At 55.4% G+C, this 27,922-nt stretch overlaps 1 protein-coding gene across 4 annotated transcripts in view; it reads left to right on the forward strand.

Moving 5' to 3' along the window:
* Positions 1-27,922, forward strand: part of SBNO2 (strawberry notch homolog 2) — a 64,222-nt gene that overhangs the window by 32,478 nt on the left and 3,822 nt on the right. For all 4 annotated transcript variants that reach the window (XM_075444214.1, XM_075444215.1, XM_075444217.1 and 1 more), the window contains 26 exons: positions 4,856-5,020; positions 10,812-10,904; positions 11,533-11,629; positions 12,036-12,196; positions 12,652-12,785; positions 13,312-13,402; positions 14,762-14,905; positions 15,421-15,538; positions 15,969-16,074; positions 16,264-16,417; positions 16,821-16,997; positions 17,654-17,751; positions 20,150-20,232; positions 21,230-21,430; positions 21,957-22,132; positions 23,064-23,195; positions 23,483-23,618; positions 24,250-24,362; positions 24,883-24,954; positions 25,463-25,571; positions 25,854-25,928; positions 26,294-26,437; positions 26,667-26,761; positions 27,062-27,154; positions 27,373-27,504; positions 27,735-27,811. In XM_075444214.1, coding sequence (XP_075300329.1) covers positions 4,856-5,020; positions 10,812-10,904; positions 11,533-11,629; positions 12,036-12,196; positions 12,652-12,785; positions 13,312-13,402; positions 14,762-14,905; positions 15,421-15,538; positions 15,969-16,074; positions 16,264-16,417; positions 16,821-16,997; positions 17,654-17,751; positions 20,150-20,232; positions 21,230-21,430; positions 21,957-22,132; positions 23,064-23,195; positions 23,483-23,618; positions 24,250-24,362; positions 24,883-24,954; positions 25,463-25,571; positions 25,854-25,928; positions 26,294-26,437; positions 26,667-26,761; positions 27,062-27,154; positions 27,373-27,504; positions 27,735-27,811 — 3,176 coding nt within the window. The remainder of the gene's footprint in view (positions 1-4,855; positions 5,021-10,811; positions 10,905-11,532; positions 11,630-12,035; positions 12,197-12,651; positions 12,786-13,311; positions 13,403-14,761; positions 14,906-15,420; positions 15,539-15,968; positions 16,075-16,263; positions 16,418-16,820; positions 16,998-17,653; positions 17,752-20,149; positions 20,233-21,229; positions 21,431-21,956; positions 22,133-23,063; positions 23,196-23,482; positions 23,619-24,249; positions 24,363-24,882; positions 24,955-25,462; positions 25,572-25,853; positions 25,929-26,293; positions 26,438-26,666; positions 26,762-27,061; positions 27,155-27,372; positions 27,505-27,734; positions 27,812-27,922) is intronic.

The raw sequence follows: 27,922 nt of genomic DNA on the forward strand, positions 1-27,922 counted from the left end.
TCCCGCTCCCCCCCCAGCAAATAGTCTAATTCCAGAAAGAAGATCTACGTAGAGAGTGTTTGCAGAGCAGCATTTGGAATAAAGATCCTGCCTTGTGGGATAACTTTCATCTGTTGCAGAAATCTGACTTCCACTGAGACATAAAAAAAGTGCTATTACTGTAAAGCCCTCTTATTTCCAATGAGAAAATTTAAAAGTTCTTATTAATCAGTCTTAAACAGGGACAAAATATCTTGCTTCGGATCCTGCTGACGGAGACAGGGGACCCCTCTGCAGAGGTTTCACTGAGCGGCTTCTCGGGCACGTCGGACCCCAGCCGGGGCAGCTGGCTTGGCAGTCCCCCCGCGCGGCTCGTCGCCCTGCCCAGCGCTCGCTGCACCTGTAACCTTCTCGCTCTTCGTGGTTTCTTGGGCCACCTCCTGCACCCCTAACACCGTCAGCTCCTTTCCAGCTGCTGCTCTCTGTGTGTCGGGGCTCGGCACCTTTCGGCTGAGGGTCTCTGCTGGCTGGGGTCAGCGGCAGCCGCTGTCAGTGGGTCTGACAGTGCCGTTATCCCGTTGGGGAGTCCTTTAGCTCACCCTGGTATTTCATGAACCGATGTTTTAGGCGATGATCCTTTCCCTGGAGGAGACCAAGGTAGCTGCTCCTGTTTGCTCCATATAAACCAGTGGAATAATTAGTCAAGGCATGGTTCACGATGACACAGGTTGTAGTTATCAGTATGGCCTTGTATTAAACAATTACACTTCAATTTGTATATAAGCAAGTCTAATTTACTGGGGTTGCCCTGTAAGCCCTTCAGGGTGGGGCTCTAGCATGTTACTAGTTTTAGTGCTCTTTACATAGTGTAATTAGGCAAGACAAACGGGAGACTGAGGTTTGTGACTAATGCCTCGTAATGCTGCCGGAGGATGGGCTCACTGAAGTCATTTCCAGGACTGACATTGTCCTCCCTCCGCCTTGGAGCCTGATTTCCTCTTCCCCGCGTCAGCCCAGGGCCCTGCGCAGCGGGAGCGGTGGTGGAGGTGGTGGGGCTGGAGCCTTCGCTGGGGGATTCCGGGGCTGGGCTCAGGAAGGCGGCGGGCGCGTGCCGGGGTGTCGCGGGCTGCGTTACGGTGCTTTCACCCGTCCCGTTGCTGTTCCAGCCCGGCGCGTTCCTCTCTCCGGGACCCTGATGTGCAGCGGCCGCTCCAGTCTGCTCTGCAGCCTTCTTGCTGCCGTGCCCGTGTGCTTGCAGACATTTCCTCCGAGTCGCCTTCTGCCAGTGGTGTTTGCACGTGAGGAAAACCTGCGCAGAAGTGTCTCGGTGTGAGGAGAACCTGCGCAGAAGTGTCTCGGCGTAGCTCAGCGGTGAGACCGGCCGGGGAGCTGAGACCGTCCAGCTCCCTGCGATGCTGCTGCCGGTTAAAGGCCAAAACGCATCTGTGTAACGAAGTTTTTCGTAATTAAACAAAAAAAACAAAGAACCCCTGGCTAAACAAAGCTGGGTTTGCCTTGCAACTCCGGCCTTCTGGTTTAGCTCTTGCTTATCTGCAGCACAGCACCTCCCAGGCCTGCCCGTCCTTGAGAGAGGAAAGACGCACTTCTCCTCTCGGCATGCAGATAGTAGTAAACGCCTTTCATCTTTTAGATTTAAACTCAAGGATGATGATGTCTTGTTTGTTGTGAACAGGAGCTTGTTCTTGGACCTCGCCATGTGAGCTGAGCTCTGAGGGCTTGCTGCGAGCGAGCGTCTGCTCTTCCTCCTGCCCGCCAGGCGAGGTGGCCGGGCCCCAGGAGTGCTGTGCGGAGGTTTGCGTGCAGGATCTCCCCGGCACGCCTGTGTCTGGGGACCGGCCGCTCCACCAGCCGTTGGCACCGCGCGTGGACAAAGCTCTTGCACCGTCATGGGTTGCGGGTGGGAGCGTTGTAGCTCCAGGTCCATCTTGGGAGTTGTTTGTGTCGCTGCGTGGTGGTGGGTCCTTGAAGAAGATAATAGCTGTTTCTTCTGGTGCTGGGCTTTGAAAGCAACTTCTTCAAAGCAATTGTTATGAGCCTCTTGATGCCAGTCTATATTTATCCTCTCTGTAGCATCTGGACCCAAAGTGGAGTTTGCAGCTGCTTCGGGTCCTCTGGCTGCTGCGCAAGTCCAATGTGTCAGGTGCCAGAGCAGGCAGGCAAAGGAGCAGTCAGTCTTCTGTCCAGCTCCCTCTCCCTCCTGTCTGGGAATGGCCGGAAGAGCTGCTACAAAATTGATCTAAACTGTTTTACACCAGGTGTAACACGAGAGAGTAGTACTAGGTGACTTGTTACACTCTCCTCCTAAGGCCGGGTGTCAGTGCTCTCCGCTGTACCCCTGTCCCGGTTGGATCTGAAGAGGTGTGGTGGCACAGGGGTGTCGATGGCGGTGACAGTCCAGAGGCCGTTGAACTCCCAGGGTCCTGAGGCCCGAGGGAGCAGCAGAACGGTGGTGAGGACAGCAAGGGGAGACGATGCCCTGTGTCAGCAGCGCAGCGCTTTGAGGCGATCGGCAAGTGTCTCTGCAGAGGACTGGGAGGTTGAGAGAGGCTGCAGACCTTGGGGGTGGGAGTTAATAGGAAAAAAAAAATCTCAGTAGCGTGAACAATGTTAGCCTGAATTCCACACACCCACCACCCGTACGGTGCTCTAGGTCAGGAGCCTGAGCTGTGGAGGCAGGCAGGCAGGCTGCTGCAGGGTGCGCAAGGCACTTGCTCTGGCCAAGAAATGCCACAGTTACCCAAGTGTTTTCCTGCTTTCTGGAGTGTGAAACAGAGCCCCGTTTCCAGAGATCACTTAATTCTGAGATGATAAATCTAGGTGCCTGCCTCGGTCTCTGAAAAGCCTTGATTTCTGGGTAGTCCCAAAATAGCCGCAGAAGTGTCAAGAGCGAAGCTGCGCAGGAAGCGCTGCCCAGCAGCGGTGTCGCACACCGGCACCAGCACCCGGCGCTGGCAGGGGGGGTCCGCAGAGCCCGGCCCCGGCAGCAGCGCCTGCCAGCTGCCCGTGCTGCCCGCGCCATGGGTCCCCCCGCCTGGTTTTTGACGAGTGCGGGCTGTGCACGTCACGGCTGCCATCCCTGCCTCGGCTCGCCTGCGCTTCGGAGTCGGGGCTCTTGCACAGCTGCCAGCACCGGCACCTGTGGCTTCGGAGCAGCGACTGTCTGCTTGGGTGCCAAACGAGACATGGCTGGGAAGAAGGTGAAGGGATCACATCCCAGTGGTTTTAAACACTGCAAAACCATCGCTTCCGATAGGAGTCACAGAATCACAGAATGGTAGGGGTTGGAAGGGACCTCTGTGGGTCGTCTAGTCCAACCCTCCTGCCGAAGCAGGGTCACCCACAGCAGGCTGCACAGGACCTTGTCCAGGCGGGTCTTGAATATCTCCAGAGAAGGAGACTCCACAACCTCCCTGGGCAGCCTGGGCCAGGGCTCCGTCACCCTCAGTCGGGGGGTGGTCTGACCCAGCTCCTGGCCTGAAGCCCTTGGGATAGCGCGAGCAGGCTCAGCTGCTCGAGATTTTATGTCAGGCAGGGGCTAAGTGACTTTTAAAAAACCTTTGGCTGCCTTTCTGCCTTGTAGTAGGAAATTGGCCCTTAACTGGAAATGAACAGCGATTTGTGCTCGTATCAGACGCTGCAGCTCTCCTGGCAGCCGCGCTGCGGTAGGATTGCCCTCGTTTGGTTGTCTGCCTAGCGGAGAGCTCAGGCTGGCTGCGTGCTGACAAACCCACCGCGTGCGAGGAACCGCAGACCTGCTCTGTGTTGGCAGAGCCCTGCGGGGCACCGGAGGGTCCTGCTGGTCTGTCTGCCTGTCCCTCCGGGGCAGCGGCTCCGCTCCTGCAGGACCTGTGCGCGGGAGCCGGGCGCTTGGCCGTACGCTGCTCTGCAGGAAACAGCAGACAAAGTTTGTCTGCTGCGAAAAAGTTCGGAAGTGGCATTTGGTGTGGAAGGAGAGCTGGGGTGGTGTGAGGGGTCAGGGAAGGTGCAGTGGTCTGTGCCAGAGCTGAGCATGGAGAGTAAGAAGTGCTTTTCAGCTACTGGTTCTTGCCACCTGAAGTTTGAAAAACCAGATACGGAACTGATGGTAGGGAGGGGATTGAGGGCTCTTTCTGAGCTAGAGTCGTGTGACTCAAACCAACCTCATCGCTGGGTTGGCACTAAATAAAACAATTGTAAGCCGTCTCAGCAGAGGCACCAGAAAAAGAGCAAGGGCAGAGCCCGATCCTCGTCACTGCAGCACGTTCCCGTCCTGTCCAGACGGAGGCATGCCCTGGGGAGAGGGTTGGTAGATTTGCCAGGATTTATCTGGACGCAAATCCAGATGACACTAATGCGCCTTCCCCACTGCTCCTGGCAGCTCGTTTGTGTGGAAGCTGGCATGAGGAGGGTGATTTTTCTGGAACCTCCGGGTATTGCTGTGCTGTGGACTGCAGTGAAGCAGCTGTGTCGTTCTGGGCTGTGGCTGGTACTCTGTGGGCTTCTGTGCACGGGTGATATAGTTGAGGCCTTTGGGTGTTCGGCTGAGGACCCCTCGGCCGTCTTTTCAATCAAATGCAAAGCTGAGGTGACTGGTGTCTTACTGAACGCTTCTCTTTCTTCCACTTCTGTGTGTGAAGATGTGTGCAGTCTGAGTTAGTCCTGAATGTGTACCGGCACTTCTGTCCAGTCAATGTTTTTTCCTCTGTTTTCAAGAAACTGAGATTTTAAAACAGCTGCTTAGAGCACGTCCTCGTTTACAAGTTAATTTCTAAGTTTGGTGGAGCATGAAGTAACAGAGCTGCTCATTTAATAGCAAGAAGTTAAAACTTCCAGGATACGTAGGTGCGCAATGACTGTGGTCGTTTCTCCATTTCAGGATTCTTCTTACCTCGATGAGCTCTCCAACAACAACTCCCTCTTCTCCTCCCCTGCGGATTCCCTCTCTGATATCGCGGATCCGAAGGACTTCTTGTCTGCCGATAGTCTGAACCACGTGCCAACACTATGGGATGTAAACATGCCGCAGCAGAACCAAATAGAGGTATGGGCTGCTCCTCTTCCATCCTCCCCATCAGGCAGTCACTACCTCAGGCTTCATCTGGTGGCGTTTTCACCCAGGAATTAAGAGTCCAACCCAGTTCCCTTCAGGGGTGAAGCTGCAGTGTGATGATGTTATTTCACTAATGCCAAGTTCCCCTGACGAGGGAAGGGGTGAGGTAATTGCACACACTTTAGTCTCCTGGAAGCAGGAGCGATCCTGGACATCCTCAGAGGGATACGTGCGCTCCTTCAGAGTGTGGTGCAGGCACCAGCTCCTCTGAGAGCTGTGGCAGGTAGGTGTGTCAGGAGGGAGATGTCCCTAAGACATTCAGCAGGTCCAGGTGGCCTGTGACAGGGCGCTCAGGAGTGCTGAAGAGATGGACTCAAGGAAGAGCACCGTGACATAGATCATTAACGGTCCCCAGCAGCAGCCACCACCGTTTGTTTATTCTCCATGGCAAATATTTTAGTAACAATGACTAAAAAACAAACCCTGTCTCAACTTGAGACTAACCATTTGTGTTTACTTTGTGAGTCCAAGTCCCTGCAAGCTTTTACATCTCTGAATTTCCTGGGTGTGTGATCTCCCGGCAGTCCCGCAGCAACCTGTGGTTCTGTGCGGTTTGCCAGCCTGCTGCCATCTGTTTTCCCTCCTCTGCTGGGACCGATTACTCACTCTTGCACAACCTGGTATCATCACCACGGGCAGCCACCGGCTTCGCTTGTTGGTGGAACCGATGTCAGAGGCATCCGCTGAATCCCTGGACCTCGGCTCTCGCAGCGAGCGCCCAGCCGTGCAGTAGGTTTCCTTTGCAGGTCGATGCCTTATGAAGATCGTGGGGGAAACCCGTTCAACGTGAAGGCCGCAGAAGGCAGTCTGGCATGCTCCTGCCTTAGTCACTGTTGTATTGGGAGGTTCTGTCGTGTTTTTAGAGGCCACGTTTTGCAGTTAGTAGTGTGTCTGACTGTATTTCCATGATGAACGCTGGCTGTTTGTCACAGCTTGGAAGTAAGGAGTCTTGGCAGCAGTTCTGCTTTGAAATGCTGCTGGGTGGCTCAGCGACAGGTTGGGCGTTGAAGGAACGTGGCTTGGCGGCGAGGGTCCCGGCCTGGGGCTCAGGAAATGAAAGCTCGTGTCTGCCTTAGACCTTCTGTGAGATCTTGGGTCAGTCACGCAGATCCTCACATCAGACACCTGAGCTCGTGCTGAAATCAGTGAGATTTGGTCACCCTTATAGACCTTTTCAGTGTCTGCTTGGCCCTCTGCGTGTCCGTTGTCGGAGACAGAGAGCAGCACTGCGCTCCTTCCCGTGGATAGATGTGTTAGGGACCGAGGGCCGTGCCGCTGCGCTGGCAGCGTGGGTGTGCAGGCGAGCCACACGCAGCTGGTAGCCTTGGAGCAGCTTGAACTTGAGGGCTGAGACGGTTAGCAGGAGGAGAGCCGAGCTGTTCGAACCAAAGAGGGGGCTGAAGGCATCTCAGGCTTGTAAACCGGGTGATTAAAAAAGCTAGAAAACAGATCCATCCCTCGAGACAGAAAAGGCACGGGCCTTACTGCCCCGAGTCGCCTGTTGTGGTGGTTTTTCCGTAGTAGCCTAAAGCACTGCAGAAATAGTCGTGTGGTGTCCTGTTTCTGACCGCCTGAACCCTGGTCCAGATACTCAGTGCCTGAAAAAGCTGGTAGTTTCGTATCTGTGGAGTACACAGGAAAAAACATAGTGGGAAAAGCTGTTCTAAGGCCAGTGTAACGAATGCAAGTGCAAAAGGAAGGTGTGTCCTGTGAGTGTGAGGCTGACGGGTCTGACCGGAGCGGAGCCGCCGGCTCTGGCCTTGCTGCACGCTGTGCTTCACGTCCTCCCCTCGCCTCTTGTCCTGCAGAGCACTTGGGTTCAGACAAGGCCAATTAACTTCTTGGAATTCCATTTATAAACTATTTCCTTTTGGAAAGAATCCCTGGCTATTTTAGAAGTTGTCTTATCTGTGTTTTCTGAGTGCAGAGGTGGTTGGGATTTGGTTTGGGATTTTTTCCCTTTGCCGAGTTTGATGTTTCCTGACGAGGTGTCACTGAAGTACGACGTAGTCAGGAGATTTTGGTTTCGTTTTCGCGTGGGAGGTTGTAACTCGCAGGATACGAGGTAAATGGATTGACAGATTGACTGATGATTGGCAGCTGGTTTATTACCTGAATTTCAAACGTGCTTTTTTTTGTTGTTGTAAAGGAGCCAAACAAGTGATCCGTTGCCAAATCTCCAGGCAGTGTCAAAGTAAAGGTTCCTTACTGTAACCTGCAGCGCAGGATGGAGGCTGTGCAGATATCCTGCACCAATATACACCAGTTTTGATAAAGTTTCCCTGTCCCTTCCCACATCATCACACCACCATCATTTTCCATAAAATTGCAGGAATTTCGGCTTTTGAGTAGCCAGAGCAGTTACTCAGCTACAGGAGAAGCTACAGATTGTCGGTCCCGTTGCACCGTACGTCAGCCGGGCGCGTTCAGTCCTGTGGGTCCGGCACGTCCGGTCAGTTGGAGCCGTGTGGGCAGCTTTTACCCAGGAGCGGGGGTTGTCAGGACGGTAGCGAATTGCCCGGGACAGAGTCCGAGGCTCGGAGGTTCAGGCGGCGCAGAGCAGCGATCGCTGAGCAGCTCTGACACGTGGGACGTCTCGTAGGCGATGCTGGATGCGTCCTCGGTGTGAGACCCGCCTGCAGATCCCGGCTGCAAGAACGGCCTCGTGCCTGGTTCTCTCTAAACAAAGCAAAAAAAGAACTCCTGTCGTGCAGCAATTTGAAGATACGGCGTGGAAAAGGCGATGTCCGTGCCTTGCCTTCCCCCCTGCCTCCTCTCCGCTGTCACCAGCACCAGGGAAATGGGTTTACAGCGAGGGGGGCAGAGCGAAGCTGGGGAGAAGCGTGGCGGTGAGACGCGCCGTGCTGAGCAGCTCCAGCTCACCAGGAAACCCTGAGCGGAGGTGCCCGGTGCGGAGCTTTCCGTGGAGTCTGTGTGACTGGGGAGGACAGGGCTGGGCGCAGAGCTGCCTGCCCGGGGCGGGGGAGAGCTGGTGGCCGTAAAGAATGAGGCGTCTGTGGCGTGCTGGCTCTGTTTATCGTTTCAGGAATGGGCACGGAGGGAGGGAAGAGCTATGGCACTGTTAAATATTTGCAGGAGTTAGCAGACAAAACATGCTTGCTTCATTTGTAATCAAGTTGTGAAATACTTTTTAAAAATAGTTCATGTAATCCACTTGATAGTGGTGTGTTTTCTCACAAGTTTACAGAGTGTTTAAGACTGGGGAAGCAAAGCCCTGCCTCTGAAGCCTGTGGCTGGAATTTCTGTGAGCTGCTGATGCAGTTTTTTCTAACTCATTCACAGCACTTTAAAAATGTGAGCACCCTTCTCCTAGCTCAGTACATAGGGAAGGAATTCCTGCAGAGCGGGGCTGGCTTCTCAGCCAGAGGTGACTGTGTCTTTTCCCACGGGAGTCACAGCAGGATGGGGCAAAACGGAGAATAATGCGAAGGGGGGGAAAAATGGAAGCAGATCGAGTCTTTGATCGCGCAGTTGCCAGCGGCGTTGCTGAAGGAGTCTCCTGTGTACCTCCAGTGTTCTCCTGCGTGCTGTGTGTGCCTCTGCTGTCAGTGTTTTCAGACGTGTAGCACAGACGAAGGAGAAAATCAGACTGGGAGGTGAGCGAGAGTGGAGAAAGGAAGGAGCTGTACAAGCTCGGCCTGGGGCAAGATGGTGCATCGCCCGCTGTAGCTCCTGCTCCCACCTGGACTGGCCCTCGCGGCAGATCCTCGGCCGCGTGGCCGGTTTCTCAGTGCTCCAGACAGCCAAGGTGTCTGTCGCCGAGGGGAAGCGCTCCGTGCCAAAGCCCCGCTGCGGGAGCGGGGGAGCAGGGATTTCTGCTCTGAAGACTGTGATGCAAAACCGGAGCTGCCTTAGCTGCCCGCTGCCAGAACCGAGAGAAGCAAGTCCGGCCGTTCCAGCAGATCTGGGCCTTTCTCTTGCCTGAGGAGAAACTCTTCTACTGAGCTCAGATTTGTAGGTGGAGATGTTTCACCTGCTCTCCAGATTTGTTGGCACTGAAAATAGCTCTTCCGTCCAGATTCCTTCTGGTAATTCTGACTCAGGCTTCCAGTAATGGAGGGTGTTTTTTTCTTTTCTTTCCTTTTTTTTTTGAATATAATTTTGAAAAAAGGAAATAATTGAAGTGTTTATGCTTAAGAACTTCCCATCTTTCACTTCTGCTGGTGGAGCATAGGTCTCTTTGTAAGCCTGGCACTCTTTGCAGGCTATAGGCTTGAGGTAGTGCTGCTTCTGGAGTTGCCGATGGCTTTGGATGCCGTGAGCTGCTGGCTTGACCTTGCTGGCTGTTGGGAAATTGCAGCGTGGTTTTGTTTGTGTGGGGGCAGACAAAGGATCCCTCGATTGTGCCTTCCCGGCTAGGAGTGTCGTGGGAGCTCTCCTGGCTGCCTGCGGTGCAGCGGGCTGGGTGGTCCGAAGCCATCGTTAGCTGTGACGCAGCCGTGGGCGCCTGGCGAGACCCGGCCGGCCGTACGGCACCCTGACCCCCACTGACGCCGGCCTGGTGCGGGTCTCGGCGCGGTTTGAGCTCCTGGGCCTCGTGGCTGGTCTCCGTCGTGGAGGTCCTCACCTCCTGGTCTCTGCAAGGGGAGGTGCAGCTGGAAGCCTGCAGGCTTTGGTGGTCTCGGGCAAGGGGCAGCGGTCCTTAGCCTCGGGACAGGCGTTAGCTGGTGCTGAGCTGGGTCGTGTTCTGGTGCAGTTATGGGATTGCTCTGAGCAGCGGGTTTACTGCTGAAAACAACATTGCAGAATCGTTAAGTAAATGCCTGCCCCGAGGGCAGTTTGTAAGACGATGTGAGGTGTCGGGGTTCCGATTTAATGCGTGGTCCCTTCCCAGCGGTGGCTTTGGGGTGCAGTTCTGTTCAGCCTTTCCCATTCCCCCCGTCTGGATCTCCTCGGCTGCGCTCCGCTCTCCCCTCCCGAAGGCACGCCGTTTCTCTTCCGTTGGCAAATCCAGCCCAGAGCTCTCAGCTGGACTCGCCCGTTCAGAATAAAACGCGTGATCCCACCGTGAGAATCCACACAGCTCCTTTTCACGAGGACCTGCCTGGTCGGGAGCGGCAGAGCAGTTTGTACAGAGCTCCCTTCGAAGCAACTGGGAAGACTGGGTGGCTAATGGAGCTGCTCCAGTGCACAGCGGGTCCAGTGTCCTCGTAATAAACTTCTGCCAGGTCTTGACAGGCACTGCTGGCTGGTGAGAGTCCTTCGAGAGGGGCAGCGTCTGCAGAGGTAATCCACTCGTGCTGAGGGGAGAGGTGTGAAAGGCGGGCCTGCGCCGGGGATCCCACCGGGCAAGGCAAAAGGTGGCGTTTTGGGGTGACCCGGCTTGGTGCTGTGGAGTCCGGCAGAAAGCCTCCGTCCCGCGGGCGCGGGAGGACGAGTGTCCCTGCGGGCTGGCGTCACGCGCGGGCACCCGCGCAAAACGCGCACGCTTCTTGCAGGAGTGAGTTTACCTTGGCCAGTTCCTCCCTGTGTGTGTCAGCTGACAAAGGCATGTGCGGCATTTGCAAGATTTATTGGTTTCCAGAATTATTGCCCAGGGCGTTTCATTCACAAACCAAGGACTGAAGTCCACTGAGAACATCAAAGTGCAGGATCTGAGTACAGAGCACAGGAATCTGCACCGCTGTCGTGCTTTTGTGCTGCTGGGGTTGGAGGGCTGAGGGTTAAGGCTGCGTTCTCACCCGCGCCCTTTCTGTTCCAGCTGTTCTCACCCAGCAGATCCTTCACTGGCTTAAACAGCCCGAACGACCACGTTCCTGCTGTCCCCAGCACCCCGCTCCTCACAAGCTACCAGGTGAGAACGGCGGTCGGCTTCGGTGGGATCAGACACCGGGCTCTTGGTGAGGTCGCAGCGCGGAGGGGAGCAGTTCTGACCGTTTTCCCTTCAGAGGGAGCGAGGCAAGAAAATCAGCCGGATCGCAGTCCCTGCCCGTTCCCAGCAGTGTCGGACGTTTCCCTCGGTGGAACCTCGCTGTGCTGAGGAACGATTTGGGCTTTCTTTACAGCTGAACCAGCACAGACTGCAGAGGCTGCCCTTCCTGGGACTGCGTGACTTTGCTTTATGGTGCTGAGCACCATGCTGAGTTTAGAGCTGGTCTCGGTCCTGTACTCTGGGCCAGATTAGAGCACAGCTGGGCAGGATTCGCGCTAGCCCACAGCCCAGCTGAGAAGTGATGGAAACAGCTTTCCCTAATGTGGTGGGGACTGGGCGTTGGAAGTAGCTCTGAAAGCACTTGCTGCGCCCCCGGGCAGGTGGTTTTCCTTGTGTTGCTGTAGTCTATAATGAGATTAATTGTATTTGAAGGGTTTGTGAATTTGCATAGGGATGGTTTAAATGGTCGTTTCTGGCACTGTGGAGCACTGTGTGTGTCCAGGGTTGGAGGAGAACATTAACGTCTGGTTAATGCTGTGTTTCTTTTCAGTCTCAGGCTCCTGCAGACGAGGAGGATGAAGGTGAGGAGGAAGAAACGGAAGAGTTGGGGCAAACGGAGACCTATGCAGAATATATACCTTCAAAGTGTGAGTGTCTTGCCATGGCATGAGCGTGGGAAGTTCTGTTGACTCCATTGTGGACCTACTTAATTAACTGCTCCCTTATTTTCCTGCAAGCGGTGTGTGGTGTTTGCTGTGGCACATCCCAAGCTTGTGGTTTTCTAGAAGAACTTTACTGGGGTATTGATCCTCTGTTGGTGCTACGCTGATTTAACAGAACGCTTTTCTGTTGCTTGCTTTTGGGGGAGGCAAGACTTGGTTTTGGCAATCTGAAATTTCAATGGAATGAAAGAATGAATAGCAGACGTCGGCCTCATCTCTTCTGTTCCTGAGCAGAGGGCTATGGACCATTAGTGTGAGGTCTGCAGTGCTTTTGGGGGTGCCTGGTGGGAGTGAAGATCTCTAGTTATCTGTTTTCTGTGTTGCTGTTTAGCCAAGATTGGGAAGCACCACCCTGACCTCGTCGTTGAAACGAGCACGCTGTCCAGCGTCCCCCCGCCCGACATCACCTACAGCCTGTCCCTGCCGCGCTCCGTTGCCGACAAAGGGTCGCTCTCTGCACTACAGCTGGAAGCCATCATTTATGCCTGCCAGGTACGCGGCTCCACCTTGCCCAGCTTGCGTGTCTGACGCTAGAAGGAAACTGCTTTTTGTATGGACAGATGTTCAAGTGTGTTTTAAACCAACCGGTAATGTCGGTGCTGAAACTCGGGAAGCTTTGGCATGTGGCATTTTAAATGCATTTTGAAAGGATTGTGTGAAGCTGGGGCTGCTGTGGGGTCTGTTTCCCAAAGAGGCCAGAACCCTTGACTTCTGTTGCAGAGCTGAGTGCTTTACCTTTCAGGGGCCTAGGGGCCTTCTCCGTGAGCTGCCACTTGTGAGCCGGGCCGTGACACTTGGCTGTTCCTGCTGTGCTTTATCTGAGCAGGGCACGCACTTACATCGACGGGATATGTGAGAGGGTTAACTGGCACTCTTATAAGCTCACATCAAAGCTGCTGGCAAAGGCAAATCTAGTTTAATTTCCAGTTCTGTTCTTGATTTTGCAGCAACATGAAGTTTTATTACCCAATGGGCAGCGAGCTGGTTTCCTCATTGGGGACGGTGCTGGAGTTGGAAAGGGCAGGACAGTTGCAGGCATCATCTTTGAAAATTATCTTAAAGGGAGGAAAAAAGCTCTGTGGTAAGTTGTTGTGGTTTTTTTTCTCTTTTCCCGTAAGACCTTGGAGTTAGTTTGGATCTGGGAGTAAGGAATTCCTTAGTGCTGATGTTGGCTTCGTAGTTGACTCATGCTGTGGCCTTGGGTAAGTCGTTTCCACCTCTTTGTGCCTGTTTGCTCTCTGTGAAACGGGAATATTTCCCCTGCAGCGGTGATGGAGAATGAGTCACTGCGAAATAGCAGATTATGTGTACTTGGAGTGCAATGTCAAGCCTGTCCCCGCGCTCTCGTCGGCAGAGTTGGCAAAGGGGTGTTCATGGACTTCCCGGGTGCAGGCTCAAGCCCCTGGAGCGTGGGGCTTTGCTGCAGAATACACGCAGCGTGTCATAAGTGGCAGACTGGAGTCTGCTGTAGGATCTTGTGCTGAGGTGTGTGGGCAGTTGGCAGCGTGACAGTTTTGCACACCTACTCTTGCTTTAGTCAGAGCTATTAATCACTGTGCATGCCCTGACTCCTGAGGAGATAACCAGACCCACGTCTTGCTTTGCAGGTTCAGCGTCTCCAATGATCTCAAGTATGATGCTGAGAGAGACCTGAAGGACATTGAAGCCTCCCACATTCCTGTGCATGCTTTGAATAAGGTAGGGAGAGAAGCTGTAAAGGCGGTGTGGAAAATCAGCCTGCAGCAGCAGTTAGATGGGGCTGCCTTAGCGTGTAAAGCAGCAGTCGCTTCTGCCTCCGCGTGGCTGGTGGCACAGGCAGCAGCAGGCAGCAAGCTGCTCGCTCTTCCCTTCTCTCAGATGGCTCTCGCTATTTTTATACGCTCCGCAGAGCTGCACGGTGAGCTCAGAGCTGTTTCCTGCAGGGAGCGAGAGGTGTCTCCAGGCGAGTGCAAACTACAGCGGACTTGAGCCTTGCTCGCCAGTCCTGGAGAGTCCTGCAGAGGGAACAGCTCCTGCTAGATGAGGCCGTGCTTTGCTCTCCCGGGCTAGCGTGTCCCAGCTGTGCCCGCTTTTCACGGAACGGCTTTTCAGGGCATGCGAGTACGGGCGCACGTTTAAACGCCCAGATTGGTGCCTGGCAGGGGGCTGCAGACGCAGGGTGCCGTGGCTGAGCACGTGGGCTTTGCCCCCCAGCTGAGCGAATCGGAGAATTGTCAGACTCTTTTCCATTTGTTCAGTGATGAGGATGAAGTATTTCTCAAAAGAACCGACCGGCAGTTGTGTGGTGGTGGTTATTCGCGGGGTTCTTTGTAGCCTGTGCTGCAGCCTCTTGTCCAGTGCCTCGGCCTCGTCCAGGGTTGTGTTTGCCACGCCACTGCCCGCTCACTGAAACTGCTCTGGGTTTTACTGGTATTGAGCAACCAGCTCTTACGAAGTCAGTGGAAACCATGTGTGTTTGACACCTCTGAATGCTCTCCATTAAGAGCCTGAGAGGAATGCTTGGTGTCAGACCAAAAAGGCTTTAAATGGAACTTTCTTCAGATTGAGACCATGGGGTTTTTGCCCTACCATTTATTGCATTGCAGGTGGGACCATGACAGTAAGAGAGGCAGCAATCCCACCTGGTCAAAGCGAGAATTATTTTATAGAAGTAACTAAAACAGATGGGAGGGTTCAGAACAATTAAACGTTCTAAACTGTTGCTTAAATAAATGAAGCGACTTCAGTTGGCCAGAAAATTGAAGTCCTAGCGTGGTCTCCACATCTCACTGCATGCATCCAGATGTGCTGACACATTGGCTGGTGGAACTTACCCAGACATTTAAAGTCCCTGTCATCGCCGTAGCTCCATGCCAAAGAGCAGAGCTACAGACGTCAGCTACCAACAGTCTTTTGTCTGTTCTGCTCTCAGACTGGGGTTTGTTCTTGGAGGCAGGAGCGTGTGTCCTGCACAGGCACAGCACAATCGGCGGTGTTGATCGTGGGCAAAGGATGGGCGCGACGTACTGGGGACCAGCGTCACGAATGTGTGCGCTCTTGTTCTTCCTCTTTCTGCAGATTAAATACGGTGACACAGCTACCTCAGAAGGAGTCCTCTTTGCCACTTATTCTGCACTGATTGGTGAAAGCCAGGCAGGCGGACAGCACAGGACACGCTTGAAACAAATTTTGGAGTGGTGCAGGGAAAACTTTGATGGAGTTGTATCCTTTTAAAAAAAAAAAAACCAGCATCAAAACTGGAGAGAGAATTGCATGCTTGTGATTGTGCTTCACCAAGGAACAAAGAGCTTGGGGCCATCTGAAGTCGCTGGCAGCAGCTGTGCCGAGCAGCCTGGTGCCTGCGGTGGATATTTAAAAGCTGTAAGCACATACATCCCCCCACGCTGCGCTCTCCTCCTCCCCAGGCTGCAGCGTTAGTGGGAGGAGAGGAGGAACGCAGCTGGGATTAACCTTTTCAGCATTCATCTCCCTCAGCGCTGCAAGACAAGACACACCTTGGAAGTGAAGGGAGAGGGAGGGGGAAATGGCTTCAGGCTCTGAGGAGCAGAGGACTTGGCAAAACCAGCACATTTCATGCAGTGCAGGGAACAAGTCGGTCCTGTTGATATTGGGACTGGTTGTTCAGCTGAGTGGAGGAGGCTGGGTTGTATTTTCTGTCTGCTCCCATCCTCGTGATGAAAATAGATCCTGTCTCCTTAACTGATGTTCCCTTCCAGATTGTCTTTGATGAATGCCACAAAGCCAAAAATGCCAGCTCTACTAAAATGGGCAAAGCAGTGCTGGACCTTCAGAACAAGCTGCCTCAAGCAAGGGTTGTGTATGCCAGTGCCACAGGTGAGCTTCTCTTGGCACTGTGTGGGTGCCGTGCGTAAGCTGTCACCAGTCACCTCTGGGGCTGAAGGACGCCCTTGAGGTGTGGGCACGTACGCTCGGAGTACACGGTTGTGCAAGAGGTGAACGGTGCTGCAGTGCTAGAGGGGAGCCCAGGGCGCTAAGTTCTGCCCCGAGCCCCATCGCTGCCCATTAGTCATGACTTTTTGGCAAATCAGACTAATTTCTCTCCAGTTTAACTTGTTCCTGGCCAGCTGCTCAGCTGTATGGTGATGCTTGCCCGCTTCGTGTATGGAGGGCAGTGTCTGGAAGGGTCCTTGGGTCTCCTGAGGAGGCACGATGGCACACGACCATCCCCTTGAGTTCACTTTATGTGAGTCGAAACTATTCACAACTGCTGTGGTCTTGCTGACAGCGAATTCTGTTTGAACAGGTGCCTCTGAGCCAAAAAACATGATTTACATGAGCCGCCTGGGGATCTGGGGGGAGGGCACCCCGTTCAGAGCGTTTGATGAGTTCCTGCATGCAATTGAGAAGAGGTGAGTCAAGTCCAGCGTCCCTCTTCATGTAGCTTGCATTTTGTGGCAGCCTTTGGCTGGGAAGTGGTGCGGTGCCTGAGGACAGTGTCTGAGGGCTTGGGCCGGGAGGGGTGGTGGTTCTGCAGAGGCACCTACCTCCGGCTGCCCCGTGGCACAGGAAGGGCTCTCACAGCTGTCTGCCTCTCCCAGGGGGGTCGGTGCAATGGAGATCGTGGCGATGGACATGAAGGTCAGTGGAATGTACATCGCCAGGCAGCTCAGTTTCACTGGGGTGACCTTCAGAATCGAGGAGATCCCGCTGGATCAGCAGTACAAGATTGTCTACGACAAGGCGGCGAAGTTGGTGAGCTGGTCCCACTGCCGCGGGGAGACTTGGTGTTTCATCGTGCTTTGGGCACGGCCACTTGGTATGTGGGAGGGTTTGAGGACCCTAAACGTGGTGATGACCACAAACTTAATTTGTTTATAAGAAAGAAAAGGGGTACACACTCTCAGCTTATGTAAAAAAAAAAATCATCTTACGCTTTTTTGCTTCTGTTTGCAAGTTCCATATTTGCAAACCAGAGCTTGCAACATCATGCTAGTGCAGAAAGGAGAGAATGACCAGGCTGTTCATTCAGCCTGACACAGTGACACAAACACTGACGTTAAATCAGATTATCACACTGTGCTAATAACCTCCTGCGCAGCAGGAACGAAAAAGAACACTCAGATGTTAACTCAGGCTTTCTCGGTATTGTCTGCAGTGGGCAGAGGCCTTGATGGTGTTCCAGCAGGCAGCCGACTGGATCGGCCTGGAGTCTCGGAAATCCTTGTGGGGTCAGTTCTGGTCAGCTCACCAGCGCTTCTTCAAGTACCTCTGCATTGCTGCTAAGGTCCGGCGACTCGTTGAGCTTGCTAAGGAAGAGCTGACGAAGGATAAGGTGTGGTACCAGGGCCCCGCTCCCGTGGCAGCGGCCGTCAGTCTTACATTACAAGTGATTCTTTTTGTAGTCTGCAACCAAAGGGAGTTATTTATTGTTCAGCTTGGCTTGAAAGCAATTCCAAACCTCTTTAAGGCTGAATTTTTCTCCAGATTAACCAGAATAAAGTGCAGCGTCCAGGTTTCTGAGAGCATTCACAGTAAATGATACTGGGGAGTTAGCATGGCCTCACCTTCCGAGGCATTACCTGCTGCTGGTTTATGTTAGATGTGGACAAGCTGATCTGAAAGGGCGTTTTGAGTCATGTTCAAGCTAGAAGAGGTACCAGATCCTTCACCTCGAGCACAGCTCTGTCCTTTCATCCCTCTTGATGCAACTTGGAAATCTCAGGCAGAACCTACCTAGCAAAGCCAGTTAGCTTCTGTAACCAGTCCTCTCTGCGGTGTGAGCAGAGGTCCGGTTTGGATGCAGGAGGATTTGAGAGGCGGTTCTTCGTCAGGAGCCCTGCTGCAGGCCCAACGTGTATTTGGGACAGGGTCCAAGGGAAGTGTGCCTGGAGCTGTGAAATCCGGCCTCTGGAGCCTGTAGCTGTTTGCCCGATGCCGGCTGCGGTACGCCCTCCCTGACGCTGTGCCGTCCCTCGTGTTTCCCCGCAGTGTATCGTCATCGGCCTGCAGTCCACCGGGGAGGCTCGCACCAGAGAAGTCCTCGACGAGAACGATGGGCATCTAAATTGTTTTGTCTCTGCTGCAGAGTGAGTTAAAAATCCCTGGTTTCTTTCTGGGGGGACGCATGGGAGGCTGGAGGCGTGCTAGGGAAAAGCCCTGCTCTGCGGCCACTGGTCACTGGCCATTCTCGACATGCGGTTTCGTGACGCCTCGCCCTGCGCAGGCTGTGAGTGGAGAGGACGCTTAGCTGGGTCCTGGAGGTGCGATTTCCTCACTGCCACTTTGTGAGCTAGGTCCTGGATTTTGAAGCCCTCTGTGGTCCGAACTTGCGTGAACAGCCTGATGCGGCTCTGCACGCGTGAAGGAATTGGCGGGTGTAGGGGAGCCAGAAGTATGAGCTCAGCGGTAGTTTGTGTGGGTCTGACCCTGGAAAACGGGGCTGCTGACACTGAAGAAATGAGCAAGAGAGTCTGCCGTAGTGGCAGAGGCTGGGATGACAATGTGAGGCGGCACCGCTGGAGCAGCGGCAGGAAGGAGCGGTCCGAGGAGTTTAGATTCGCCAGTGCTGGCTTTCAGCACGTGGACGAGGCAGGACCAGTGTCCTGGTTGTGTTGCCTTCATTCCTAGCTATGAGGAGGGGTGGTTGTGCCTGCAGTGAAGCCAGCAGCAGGACTCGTGCCACCCTCTGAGCAGAGAATGAGGCTTGTGCTCCCCTCGTTTCTGCAGGGTGCAGAATACCAGCCTGTCCCACAACGGTGGCTGTTCCTGCGTGGTGGGTGATGAAAACCTGGGACGTTGGGCTGTTACTGTTTTCTTTTGAAGTGACTGCTAATGCAGAGCGATGCCGGAGACAGCCCGTGTCCAGTTTGGGCCGAGCTTTCCTCCCTTACTGGTGGGGTTTGCGTTGGTCTGTGTCACTCTGCTGTCTCCAGTCCGTTCCTGGAAAACGAATGACAGTTTGGTGACGGTGCGCAGGGCACGTCTGACAACTGCTTGGATTGGGTTGGTCTCTTGGGTTGGTTTTCATGTCCCAGAATTCAGGAACTCGGTCTAGAGGACTGCGTGGTCCCTCTGGGCCTTGTTCGGCTCTCCAGGGAGGAAGGGTCTGCTGGTGATCACACGCGCTGCGCGACTGCCCCCAGCTCTAGAGGCAAGAGCTCTTTGCTCAGCAGCATTGGCCAGAGCGCCGAGCGTCTTCTGGCATCTGCTGAGCCTCCAGATGCGGCGTCCTGATTTTACAGCGCTTCAGGGGATTTCTGGAGGGGATTGTGCTGGGAAGAAGCAGTTTAAAAGATGACGAGAAACGGGGTTAAAAATAACTGGACTGTTCAGTGCGTGAACCCCAGGCCAACCCTTTGTTTGCAGGCGAGCCGAGGAGTGCGAGTGTCAGGAAGGTGAGCGAGGTTTCAGGGCAGGGAGGCTCCAGGCCCAAGAATGAATTTTTGCCGTTGGAGCGCAGGGTCACCCCCACTCACCCTGCCTGGTGCCGTGGCGTTGCCATCGCGTGAGAGCCAGCGCAGGGCTCTGCCCCTTCAGGGAGCTGTGCTGTCTCTGCCTCCCTCAGCCCCGCACACCAGGGCCCTTAGGTCTCCCGCCCTGGTTCCCAGCACTCCTTTTTGCTCACACAGGCGAGGTGTCATGTCCATACCTCTCAGCTGTCGCTTTCAGTGTTTTTTGTTTGTTGTTTTTTTTTTTTCTTCAACCAGAGCTCATTCAGCACTGCCTTCTCATTGCACTGGGGGTTCATCCCCGCCCAACATGATCAGCATTTAAGCATTTGCTCTTTGGTTTGCAGAACAGCCCACAGAAACATTTGGTTTCCACCTCTTCTGATTTTTCCCATTCACCTGAAACCACTACGTATCTGTCTTTTGTCGCTTGGCTCTGTTCCGTCGGCGAGCGAGCCCACGTCCGGTTGATCAGAGGACTTGGTGGAGCACGTTTGTTGGACAGCCTGGTGGTGGTCTCTGCTGTCGGAGTGTGGAGAGGGGCTGGGACACTGGGACTTACTGGATTTTTCAGTAGTGATGTAACAGCTTCCCAGTATAGCGTTTCCCATTTAAAACTCCCTCTTGGTTGCTATATAAAGGTCTTCCAACTTTGGCGTGCCACGTGGTAGCGCAGAGCCCAGGGTCTGCTCTGCCTTTGTGGCAGTGTCTCCGTGGAACGGCCGTGGCGGAGCACGTTTTTCCTGGCGTTACAGCACTTTGGCTTCCCCAGCACGCCCGTCTGACGGCCGGGGGTCTGCTGGCGCGGCCACGCTCCCGCCGCAGAACCCTTTGGTGAAACGCCCGCTCCGAGTCGCTGCTGTTCTGGAGAGCCACGCTGTAGCAGCCGCTGGCTGATCACGCGCTGGTAGTCGTGGTGCAGGATTTACCCCCCTTTCATGAAATGTGGTGCTGTCTCAAATACGCATTGCTACATGATAACCAGCAGATGTTCCTGTTCCTGGTAGCTAGAATAAATTTTGCATCTTACTTTCAGAGGCGTCTTTCTATCACTAATTCAGAAGCACTTTCCTTCAACCAAAAGAAAGAGAGAAAAAGGAACTGGCATTAAAAGAAAACGTAAGAGCACACTCCACTGCCCAGCGTCTGACCTCCTGCCTTGCTGCTTCACCCCAGCCACTCAGCTTTTTCTTTTCCTTTTTCCCTTTTCCCTACTTCATGCTTTTAGCTGCTCTGCCCTGGTTTCAGTTTGCCCTCCCGCACATCTCCATCACCTTCTCTCATCTGGAGGACGGCAGCTCTAGGTCATCCACCCTTTCCTCCCTCTAACCCACTTCCCTGCCACAGCGTAGGTCCTCGCCTCCGCCACTTGCCCAGTAGCTCTGCCCCTCTCCCCAGCTGCTTGCCCGCCTAGGCTGGTGGGCAGGTTGCACAGGAGTCCTGCCTGCATGTCTGCAGCCCCCTTGCAGCAAGGGGGGTTTCTCCACTGCCCCGTAGAGCGTGGCAGGTGTCCTGGGGAAAAAAAAATCGCTTCCCTGCCAAATTACTGGCTGCGGCTGCAGGTAAGAAGAGTTTTGGGATTTGTCCTCTGGTGGGATGTGGGAAAGGGAAGAGGGGTCAGCAGCGCTGGCAGATGATGGAGGGTATCCTGGCTGGCTGCTGTTGCAGAGCAGCCTGTGCCAGCTGGTTTGTGAAACTCTCACGTAGCAGGGCCATGTCTTGCTGTGCTTGGGAGTAAACAGCGTCCTGAAACACTGGCACCTTCCCGTGCCCTGCACGTTCCTCCGGAGGCAGTCAGACCTGCGGACTCCTTGCCCCGAGGAGCTTGCACTGCTTAGAGCCGGCTGCGTCTTCGTCCTGACGTGTGCAACTAGCTTCAGCCCTGACAAAGATTGCCTTGTTCTTCCTTTCTCTCTCTTCTTTTCTGTTTCTCTCCCTGCCCCCCACCCCACCCAGAAGGCTCTGTCTTTGCAAGATTAGCCTTTCATTTGGGGCAATCTCAGCTATTTTGTGATTTCTCCTCCTCCTCCTCCTCTTTCTGAGCTGGCACTTGCTGTTCTGCATTGATGCACATGGCTGGGGACTCTGCCTTGACACCGCTCGCTCTCCTCTGCAGGGAAGCCGAGGGGCCGCTGTGCCAAGGCTCTGAAGGGCGTGTGTGACCCCGCGGGCGTGATCAAGATCAGCGATGACAGCAGCACCGACTCCGACATGGGGCTCGACAGTGACTTCAGCTCCTCCCCAGAGTCCATGTTTGAGACGGACGACGTCATCTTCGTGGAGCACACCTACAACGGCTTCGCAGCTGAGGGCAGAAGTAAGCACAGCAGCAGCTCGGGGTTCGCCGCTTCCTCGCTGTGGGGAGCTGGGAGCCAGCGTCACTGCGTTACAGTGCGTGGCTGGAGACGGGCACCCACCCAGCGCCCACAAGCACCGGCAGATCAGACGTGACCCTGTTGGGGAGGATCTGGCTAAGGGGACTGCAGAGTCAGTGAGCTGATGTGAGGAGGCTCTTGGTGTCTGCTTGGAATGGTGAAGCTGCTTCTGTGCTTGCGGCAGCCTTATGACCTTGGCTAGATTTTATCCTGTGATGATCAAAGTTGGGCTTGTGAGGTTGAGTCACGTCAGCCTGCTGTGATCAGTGAGCAGGAAGAATTTGCCCTGTGTGCTCCTTTCCCCACCGAAACAAGAGGAAGCACAGAGGGAATTCACTCTGTGCTCAGCAGCGTTTATTGCAAGTCAGGGTGTCTTTGCCTGCTCCTCAGATCGTGCCCCCAGGAGCCCTTTCCCCTCTCTGATTTGCAGCTACCCGGTAACTCCAGACTTTTGCATTTGCATTGCAGGTCATTTTCACATGCTGCCTGCTCAGAAGAAGATGCATGGCCTGAGAGAACTAGAACACGTGGAAAAGATGAAGCAGGACCTCCTAGCAAAAGTAAAAGCACTGGGCAAAGAGCTACCTCTCAATACCTTGGATGAACTGATCAATCACTTTGGGGGCCCGGAGCATGTGGCTGAGGTACTCCTCACAATCCAGAGTGTATTTTGGTGGCACTGGGTGGCAGGAAAAGGGGCCAGCAAAGAAGGTTCCCCCTGGAGGAGCGCTACCTCTGCTTCTTTGCAATCTGAAAAAGCAGTTGAGAATCACAGAATCACAGAATAGTAGAGGTTGGAAGGGACCTCTGTGGGTCATCTAGTCCAGCCCCGCTGCTGAAGCAGGGTCACCTACAGCAGGCTGCACAGGACCTTGTCCAGGCGGGGCTGGAATATCTCCAGAGAAGGAGACTCCACAACCTCCCTGGGCAGCCTGGGCCAGGGCTCCGTCACCCTCAGAGGGAAGAAGTTCTTCCTCGGGTTCAGCTGGAGCTTCCTCTGCTTCAGTTTGTGCCGTTGCCCCTTGTCCTGTCGCTGGGCACCACTGAAAAGAGCTTGGCCCCATCCTCCTGACACCCACCCTGCAGATATTTGTAGGCATTTATAAGGTCCCCTCGCAGCCTTCGCTTCTTCAGGCTGAACAAGCCCAGCTCCCTCAACCTCTCCTCGTAGGGGAGATGCTCCAGTCCCCTCACCATCCTCATAGCCCTCCGTTGGACTCCCTCCAGTAGCTCCTCATCTTTCTTGATCTGGGGAGCCCAGCACTGGACACAGCACTCTAGATGAGGCCTCCCCAGGGCAGTGTAGAGGGGAAGGAGAACCTCCCTCGTCCTGCTGGCCACACTCTTCTTGATGCACCCGAGGATCCCATTGGCTTTCTTGGCAGCCAGGGCACACTGCTGGCTCATGGTTAACCTGTCGTCCCCCAGGACACCCAGGTCCCTCTCCGCAGAGCTGCTCTCCAGCAGGTCCACCCCAAGCCTGTACTGGTGCATTGACTGTCTGAATTGACTTGCTGCGCCGTGCAGGTCTCTCCCCTCTGCTAACGGCCTCTCTCTCCCGCGCGGTGTGTGCAGATGACGGGACGGAAGGGCCGGGTGGTTTGCAGACCGGACGGCTCCGTCATGTTCGAGTCTCGTGCAGAGCAAGGCCTCTCTATAGACCACGTCAACCTGAAGGAGAAGGAGCGTTTTATGAAAGGGGAAAAGGTGAGTTGCGTTCGAGCTAAGGAAACCCCCAACCATCTGCCCGGGAGCGAGCGCACTGCGAGGGGAAGGAAAGGGAGGGTGCCTTTGCGTGCTGCTGCCTTGCCAGCCTGGCGCCAACAAGGCCCTGCAGCTTTCTGTTTGACAGAAGGTGGCTGGAAGGTGACAAGGAGTCCTGGGCCCCTTCGTGGGCTGGGGCTACCGCTGTGCTTTGGGCAGTTTCTTGAAGCACTGTGGCAGATGGCCGGGAGCCTCACTCTCCTTTCTCACTGGTTGTCTCTCTCCCTTAGCTTGTAGCAATAATCTCCGAGGCCTCCAGCTCAGGTATCTCTCTCCAAGCAGACAGACGGGTGAAAAACCAGAAGCGCCGGGTCCACATGACGCTGGAGCTGCCCTGGAGCGCAGACCGAGCCATACAGCAGTTCGGTGAGGGCTGGGGTCTTGATCGCTGTCCCCTTCCCCCAGCGTGGTGCAGCCCGGGGAAGGAGAGGCGTGCGTGGCCAGTGAGCCAGGCTGGTGCTGCAGCTGGGCCAGGCGTATTCTGCCCGCTGAGGTACAAGGTGCTCCTGTCTTTTGCCGGGATGGAAACGCAGCCACAAAGCAGTTGTGACTGATTTGTCTGGCCGGGAGGGTTTGTGTGGACTTCAGGAGTGATTTGCAGTGGGGGAAGGGGGAGCCCTCCCGTGCCTTTTAGCAGCGTCTCCGCATGAAACAGGGGGTGCCTGGGGGTTTCTGTTCCACCCTGCGAGGCTCTGTAGGATGGGGGGGCCCAGGTCCTCAGTATGTGAGCACCAAAAAAACAACGCACATCCTAGCTCAAGCCGGGGAGTCACTCCTCAGCCCAGGGGTCGAGGCTGTAAACTCAGCTCTGCCCCGGCAGCACCGGGGTGGTGAGTGCGCCCGTGCCTCTGTCCCTTTCCCCCAGGAAGATCTCTCCTTTGAAAGCCAGCCATGACATGGAAAGTTGTTTTGGTGCTCTCACCTCGTGCTCAGCTTCCCTTCCCGCAGCAGACAGGCTGTTCCAAGCTCTCCTTTCACCTCTGCTGTGTCCCCGCAGGTCGAACGCACCGATCGAACCAGGTTTCTGCGCCAGAGTATGTCTTCCTTATCTCTGAGCTGGCAGGGGAGAGGAGGTTTGCATCCATCGTGGCAAAACGCCTGGAGAGCCTTGTAAGTGCCCTGCAGCAGAGAGGTTAACGTGTCGGTTCCAGTTCTCGCTGAAGAGCTTCCGTTTCGGTGTTCCCGCTCGCGTGGCCGGTGTAACTAGGACGGGGGATTGCATCACCCCCGGCTGAAGGCGTCGCAGTTGTGGACGCAGAAGGCTTTTAGCATCCTGAGATTTGGGAAAGGAAGTGAAGAATACGTAACAAGGCATCAGGAGGAATTTCAGGGAAGCAGAACCCAGTTCCAGATGCTGGAATTCCCCCGCTGTTACTGGAGCATACACCCATCTGTTTCCAGAAAGCTGATGAAATAATTAATGGAATAATTAACTTGTCTCTATTTCATATTTCTTCACTTCTGATAAATTCCCAAATGCTTCTGCGAAGTCTCCATACTCCAGGGGAGCACTGCCTCCCCACAGCTCGTTCTTATCCCGCCCTCTTCCGAGAGGTGGCTTTGGCCATGCTTCTCTGGTGCGTTGCAACAGCTGAAAGTGGGAACTGTTTTGTTTCATCTGTCTTCCTAGGGTGCCTTAACTCACGGAGACCGCCGGGCCACTGAGTCCCGAGACCTCAGCAAGTACAACTTTGAGAACAAGGTAACTTCTGGCTGTTCGTAGGCTAGCTCAGCCAAGGAGGGCTTGAAGTAGGTAGTTGGCAAGTGCCTTTGGTGGGAGCCGGAGCCAGGAAGATCATTGCTGGCATCTGCAGGCAGGATCTGGCCTAGCAGCATCGGCACCGTGCTGCTGGCCCGTGGCCCTGGGCTGGTATCGGTACAGAACTGAGCTAATGTCAGCGCCGTGGATCAGAGCACCACGCTGGCGTGGGCCTTGTGCTCCCACGGGGAGCCGGGAAGGGTGCTGGAGCCTCTGCGCCCCAGGGAGCCGGTGCTGGGTGCGGACGTGCGGGTTGCTGAGCCCTGCTCCCCCGGGGACAGAGCAGGGCCCTGACACGCGGCTTCCCCCTGGGCACAGCCGCCAGGTCGGTGGCCTTCCTGGAAGCGGTGGCTTTCTCTGCAGTGCCAGGCAGCGAGTTGTGACACACCGAGTCCACTGCTGGGCTGCCAGCGTCGGTTCGTCCGTGCCTGACTCTCGTCTCCTTTCGCAGTACGGGGCTAAAGCACTGGACAGGGTCCTCTCCACTATCCTCAGCAACACGGAGAGCAGAGTTCCCGTGCCCAAGAGCTACGACGGAGGGGAGGCTGCGTTTTTCCATGGTAAGAGCGTGACCAGTTCTGGGGTTTCGTGCTGGCTGGGTGGGTCTCGGGTCTGGGATGCCTGAAGAGCTGAGCAGAAGAGCGGAGAGGGGGAACAGTGCACCGGGCTGCGCAGCTCGCTGGAGAGTGGGGCGACTGGCCACCCAGGTGCACGTCGCCCTGCCAGCCGTGGGGGAAAGCGGGCCTGGGACAGGCTTAGCTGTGGAACTGCGGGCACAGCTGGAGGGGAAAGCTGGGGGAGGCTTAGCCCGAAAATCCACGAGCCGTTTTCTGCCGTTCCAGAAATGAAGCAAGGTCTCATCTCTGTGGGGATCTGCTGCAATCAGATGAAGTATGGCACAGTGGCAGTGGAGAAAGGTGCGTCTCAAACTTGTCCTGCCCAACACAGGGGAGAACTGAAAGAGGCGGGGGTGTCACAGCCCGCCCGGTCCACCTGCACCGGCGCACAGCCTCGAGGGGTTTGCTGTGCAGCCGGGGCAGGGTGTTTGCTCCGGGGAGAGGGTCCTGTGGGGAGCAGCCCCCAGTGCAGGCCGCGTTCCCCCGCAGCAGCCGGGCAGCTGACCGCAGCCGGGAGCAGCAGCCCAAGGGCTGCTCTCTTGTGCCTTAGCGCTGGGCTGCTGCCGGAGGGCCCGACGGGTGGCTTGGTGGGTGGCTCTTTGAGAGCGTGCTGGGGGTGCCATGCCCAGCTGCGCGGTGTGCCCTGACCCGCCGCGCTCTTGCAGACTGCTCCATCACCAAGTTCCTGAACCGCATCCTGGGGCTGGAGGTGGACAAGCAGAACATGCTCTTCCAGTATTTTTCTGACACCTTTGACTATCTGATTGAAAAGGACAAGAAGGAGGGCAAATACGACATGGGCATCCTCGGTAAGGAGAAAGAGAGGTGGCCAGATCTCTCCCGACTGCAGCTCTGACGTTCCCTGCTCCTCCCTGTGCTGACTGACGGCTGTTCCAGCCTGCACCGACACTGTGGCTGTCTCGGGCACTGCGGTGTCCCCGCGCAGCGCAGATCCCAAGGCTCTTACAGGGAGAGGCGGTGGTACAGGAAGATGGATCTTACAGCTGCCGTGTGTTTTGGTCTTTCCTCCTGCTATAGATTTAGCTCCAGGAGTGGATGAGATCTATGAGGAGAGCAAGGAGGTCTTCCTGACCCCTGGGCACCCGCAGGATGGGCAGGTCGTGTTTTATAAGGTAGGCAGCCTGCACAGCTATCTCTGCGGTTCAGTCTTCTCCAGGGCTTCCCAGCCTGGGGCTGCGAGCTGCTGGGTCCCTGCCCCGTGGCCTTGTGTCATCTTTGTGTCATGGAGTTGCACAGAGGTGGCAAGGAGAGGCCCCGGGGGCTTGGGGCTGCCGTACCCGGGTGGGCAATCTGACAGTGCCTCTTCCAGGCTGCAGCAGCACCGAGTGTGTTGAGGGTGGGATCTGTGAGACAGACACTGATGCACGTGTCCTGCCCCGTGACATTACAGAATCCTCTTTGTCCCTGTTCAGATCAGTGTCGACAGAGGCTTAAAGTGGGAGGAAGCTTATGAGAAGTCTCTCAAACTGACAGGATCCTTCGATGGGTTCTACCTCTCCTACAAGGTAGGTCCCTGGGCTCTGCCAGGGTGGCATCTCAGCTTGGAGGGTGACTCCTAGGGAAGAAGATCTGCCACAGCTGTAAGAGGTCTGTGTCTGACCTCTTGCTGGGGACTAGGAGATGCCTCCAAGACCCTCCATCCTGGAAGGAAGAGGGTTAGTTTAGAGAAATAAGGGCTTGAGGAGAGAGGCTGTGACTGTAACCGTCAGCTCTACCCCAACAGATGCGAGGCTGCAAGCACACCTGTCTGCTGGCAGAGCAGAGCCGCGGGAAGAACTTCATCCTCTACAAGCCCAACATCGGGAAGCAAAGCCAGCCTGAGAGCCTGGACAGTCTGCAGAAGAAGTACCGGCGGGTAGGCGGGGGCCGCAGCCTTCCAGTGCGGGGAGAGGGAAAAGCCTCTTTAGGCGGGGGTGGCTGTGGAAGGACGTTTGCTGTAACCCCTTCACACCTCCCATAGCCCTGTTGTGGCCTGGGCAGAGCCAGCGGTAGCACCCGGGTGTCCTGGCTCCCAGCCCTGGATTTGAAGCCTCAGGTGCGTGTTGGACAGTGGAAGATCTCGATTGCTGTGTGTTTCTTCTGCAGGTGCTGCCCGAGGAAGCCAAGGAGCACTGGGAGAGCAGCTACCAGTTCTCCTTGAAGAACTGTAACCATGCCATCTGGTAAGGCACCCGCAGCCCCGACCTGTCCTGCCCTTCCCAGGGCAGAGCTGGCGCTGGGGAGGGGTCCCTGGCTGTGGTGGTGGGGAAGGACCGCGCCGGGTGGCTGTGGTG

This window comes from Opisthocomus hoazin, chromosome 27 (assembly GCF_030867145.1).
Source record: "Opisthocomus hoazin isolate bOpiHoa1 chromosome 27, bOpiHoa1.hap1, whole genome shotgun sequence".
Taxonomy (NCBI): Eukaryota; Metazoa; Chordata; class Aves; order Opisthocomiformes; family Opisthocomidae; genus Opisthocomus; species Opisthocomus hoazin.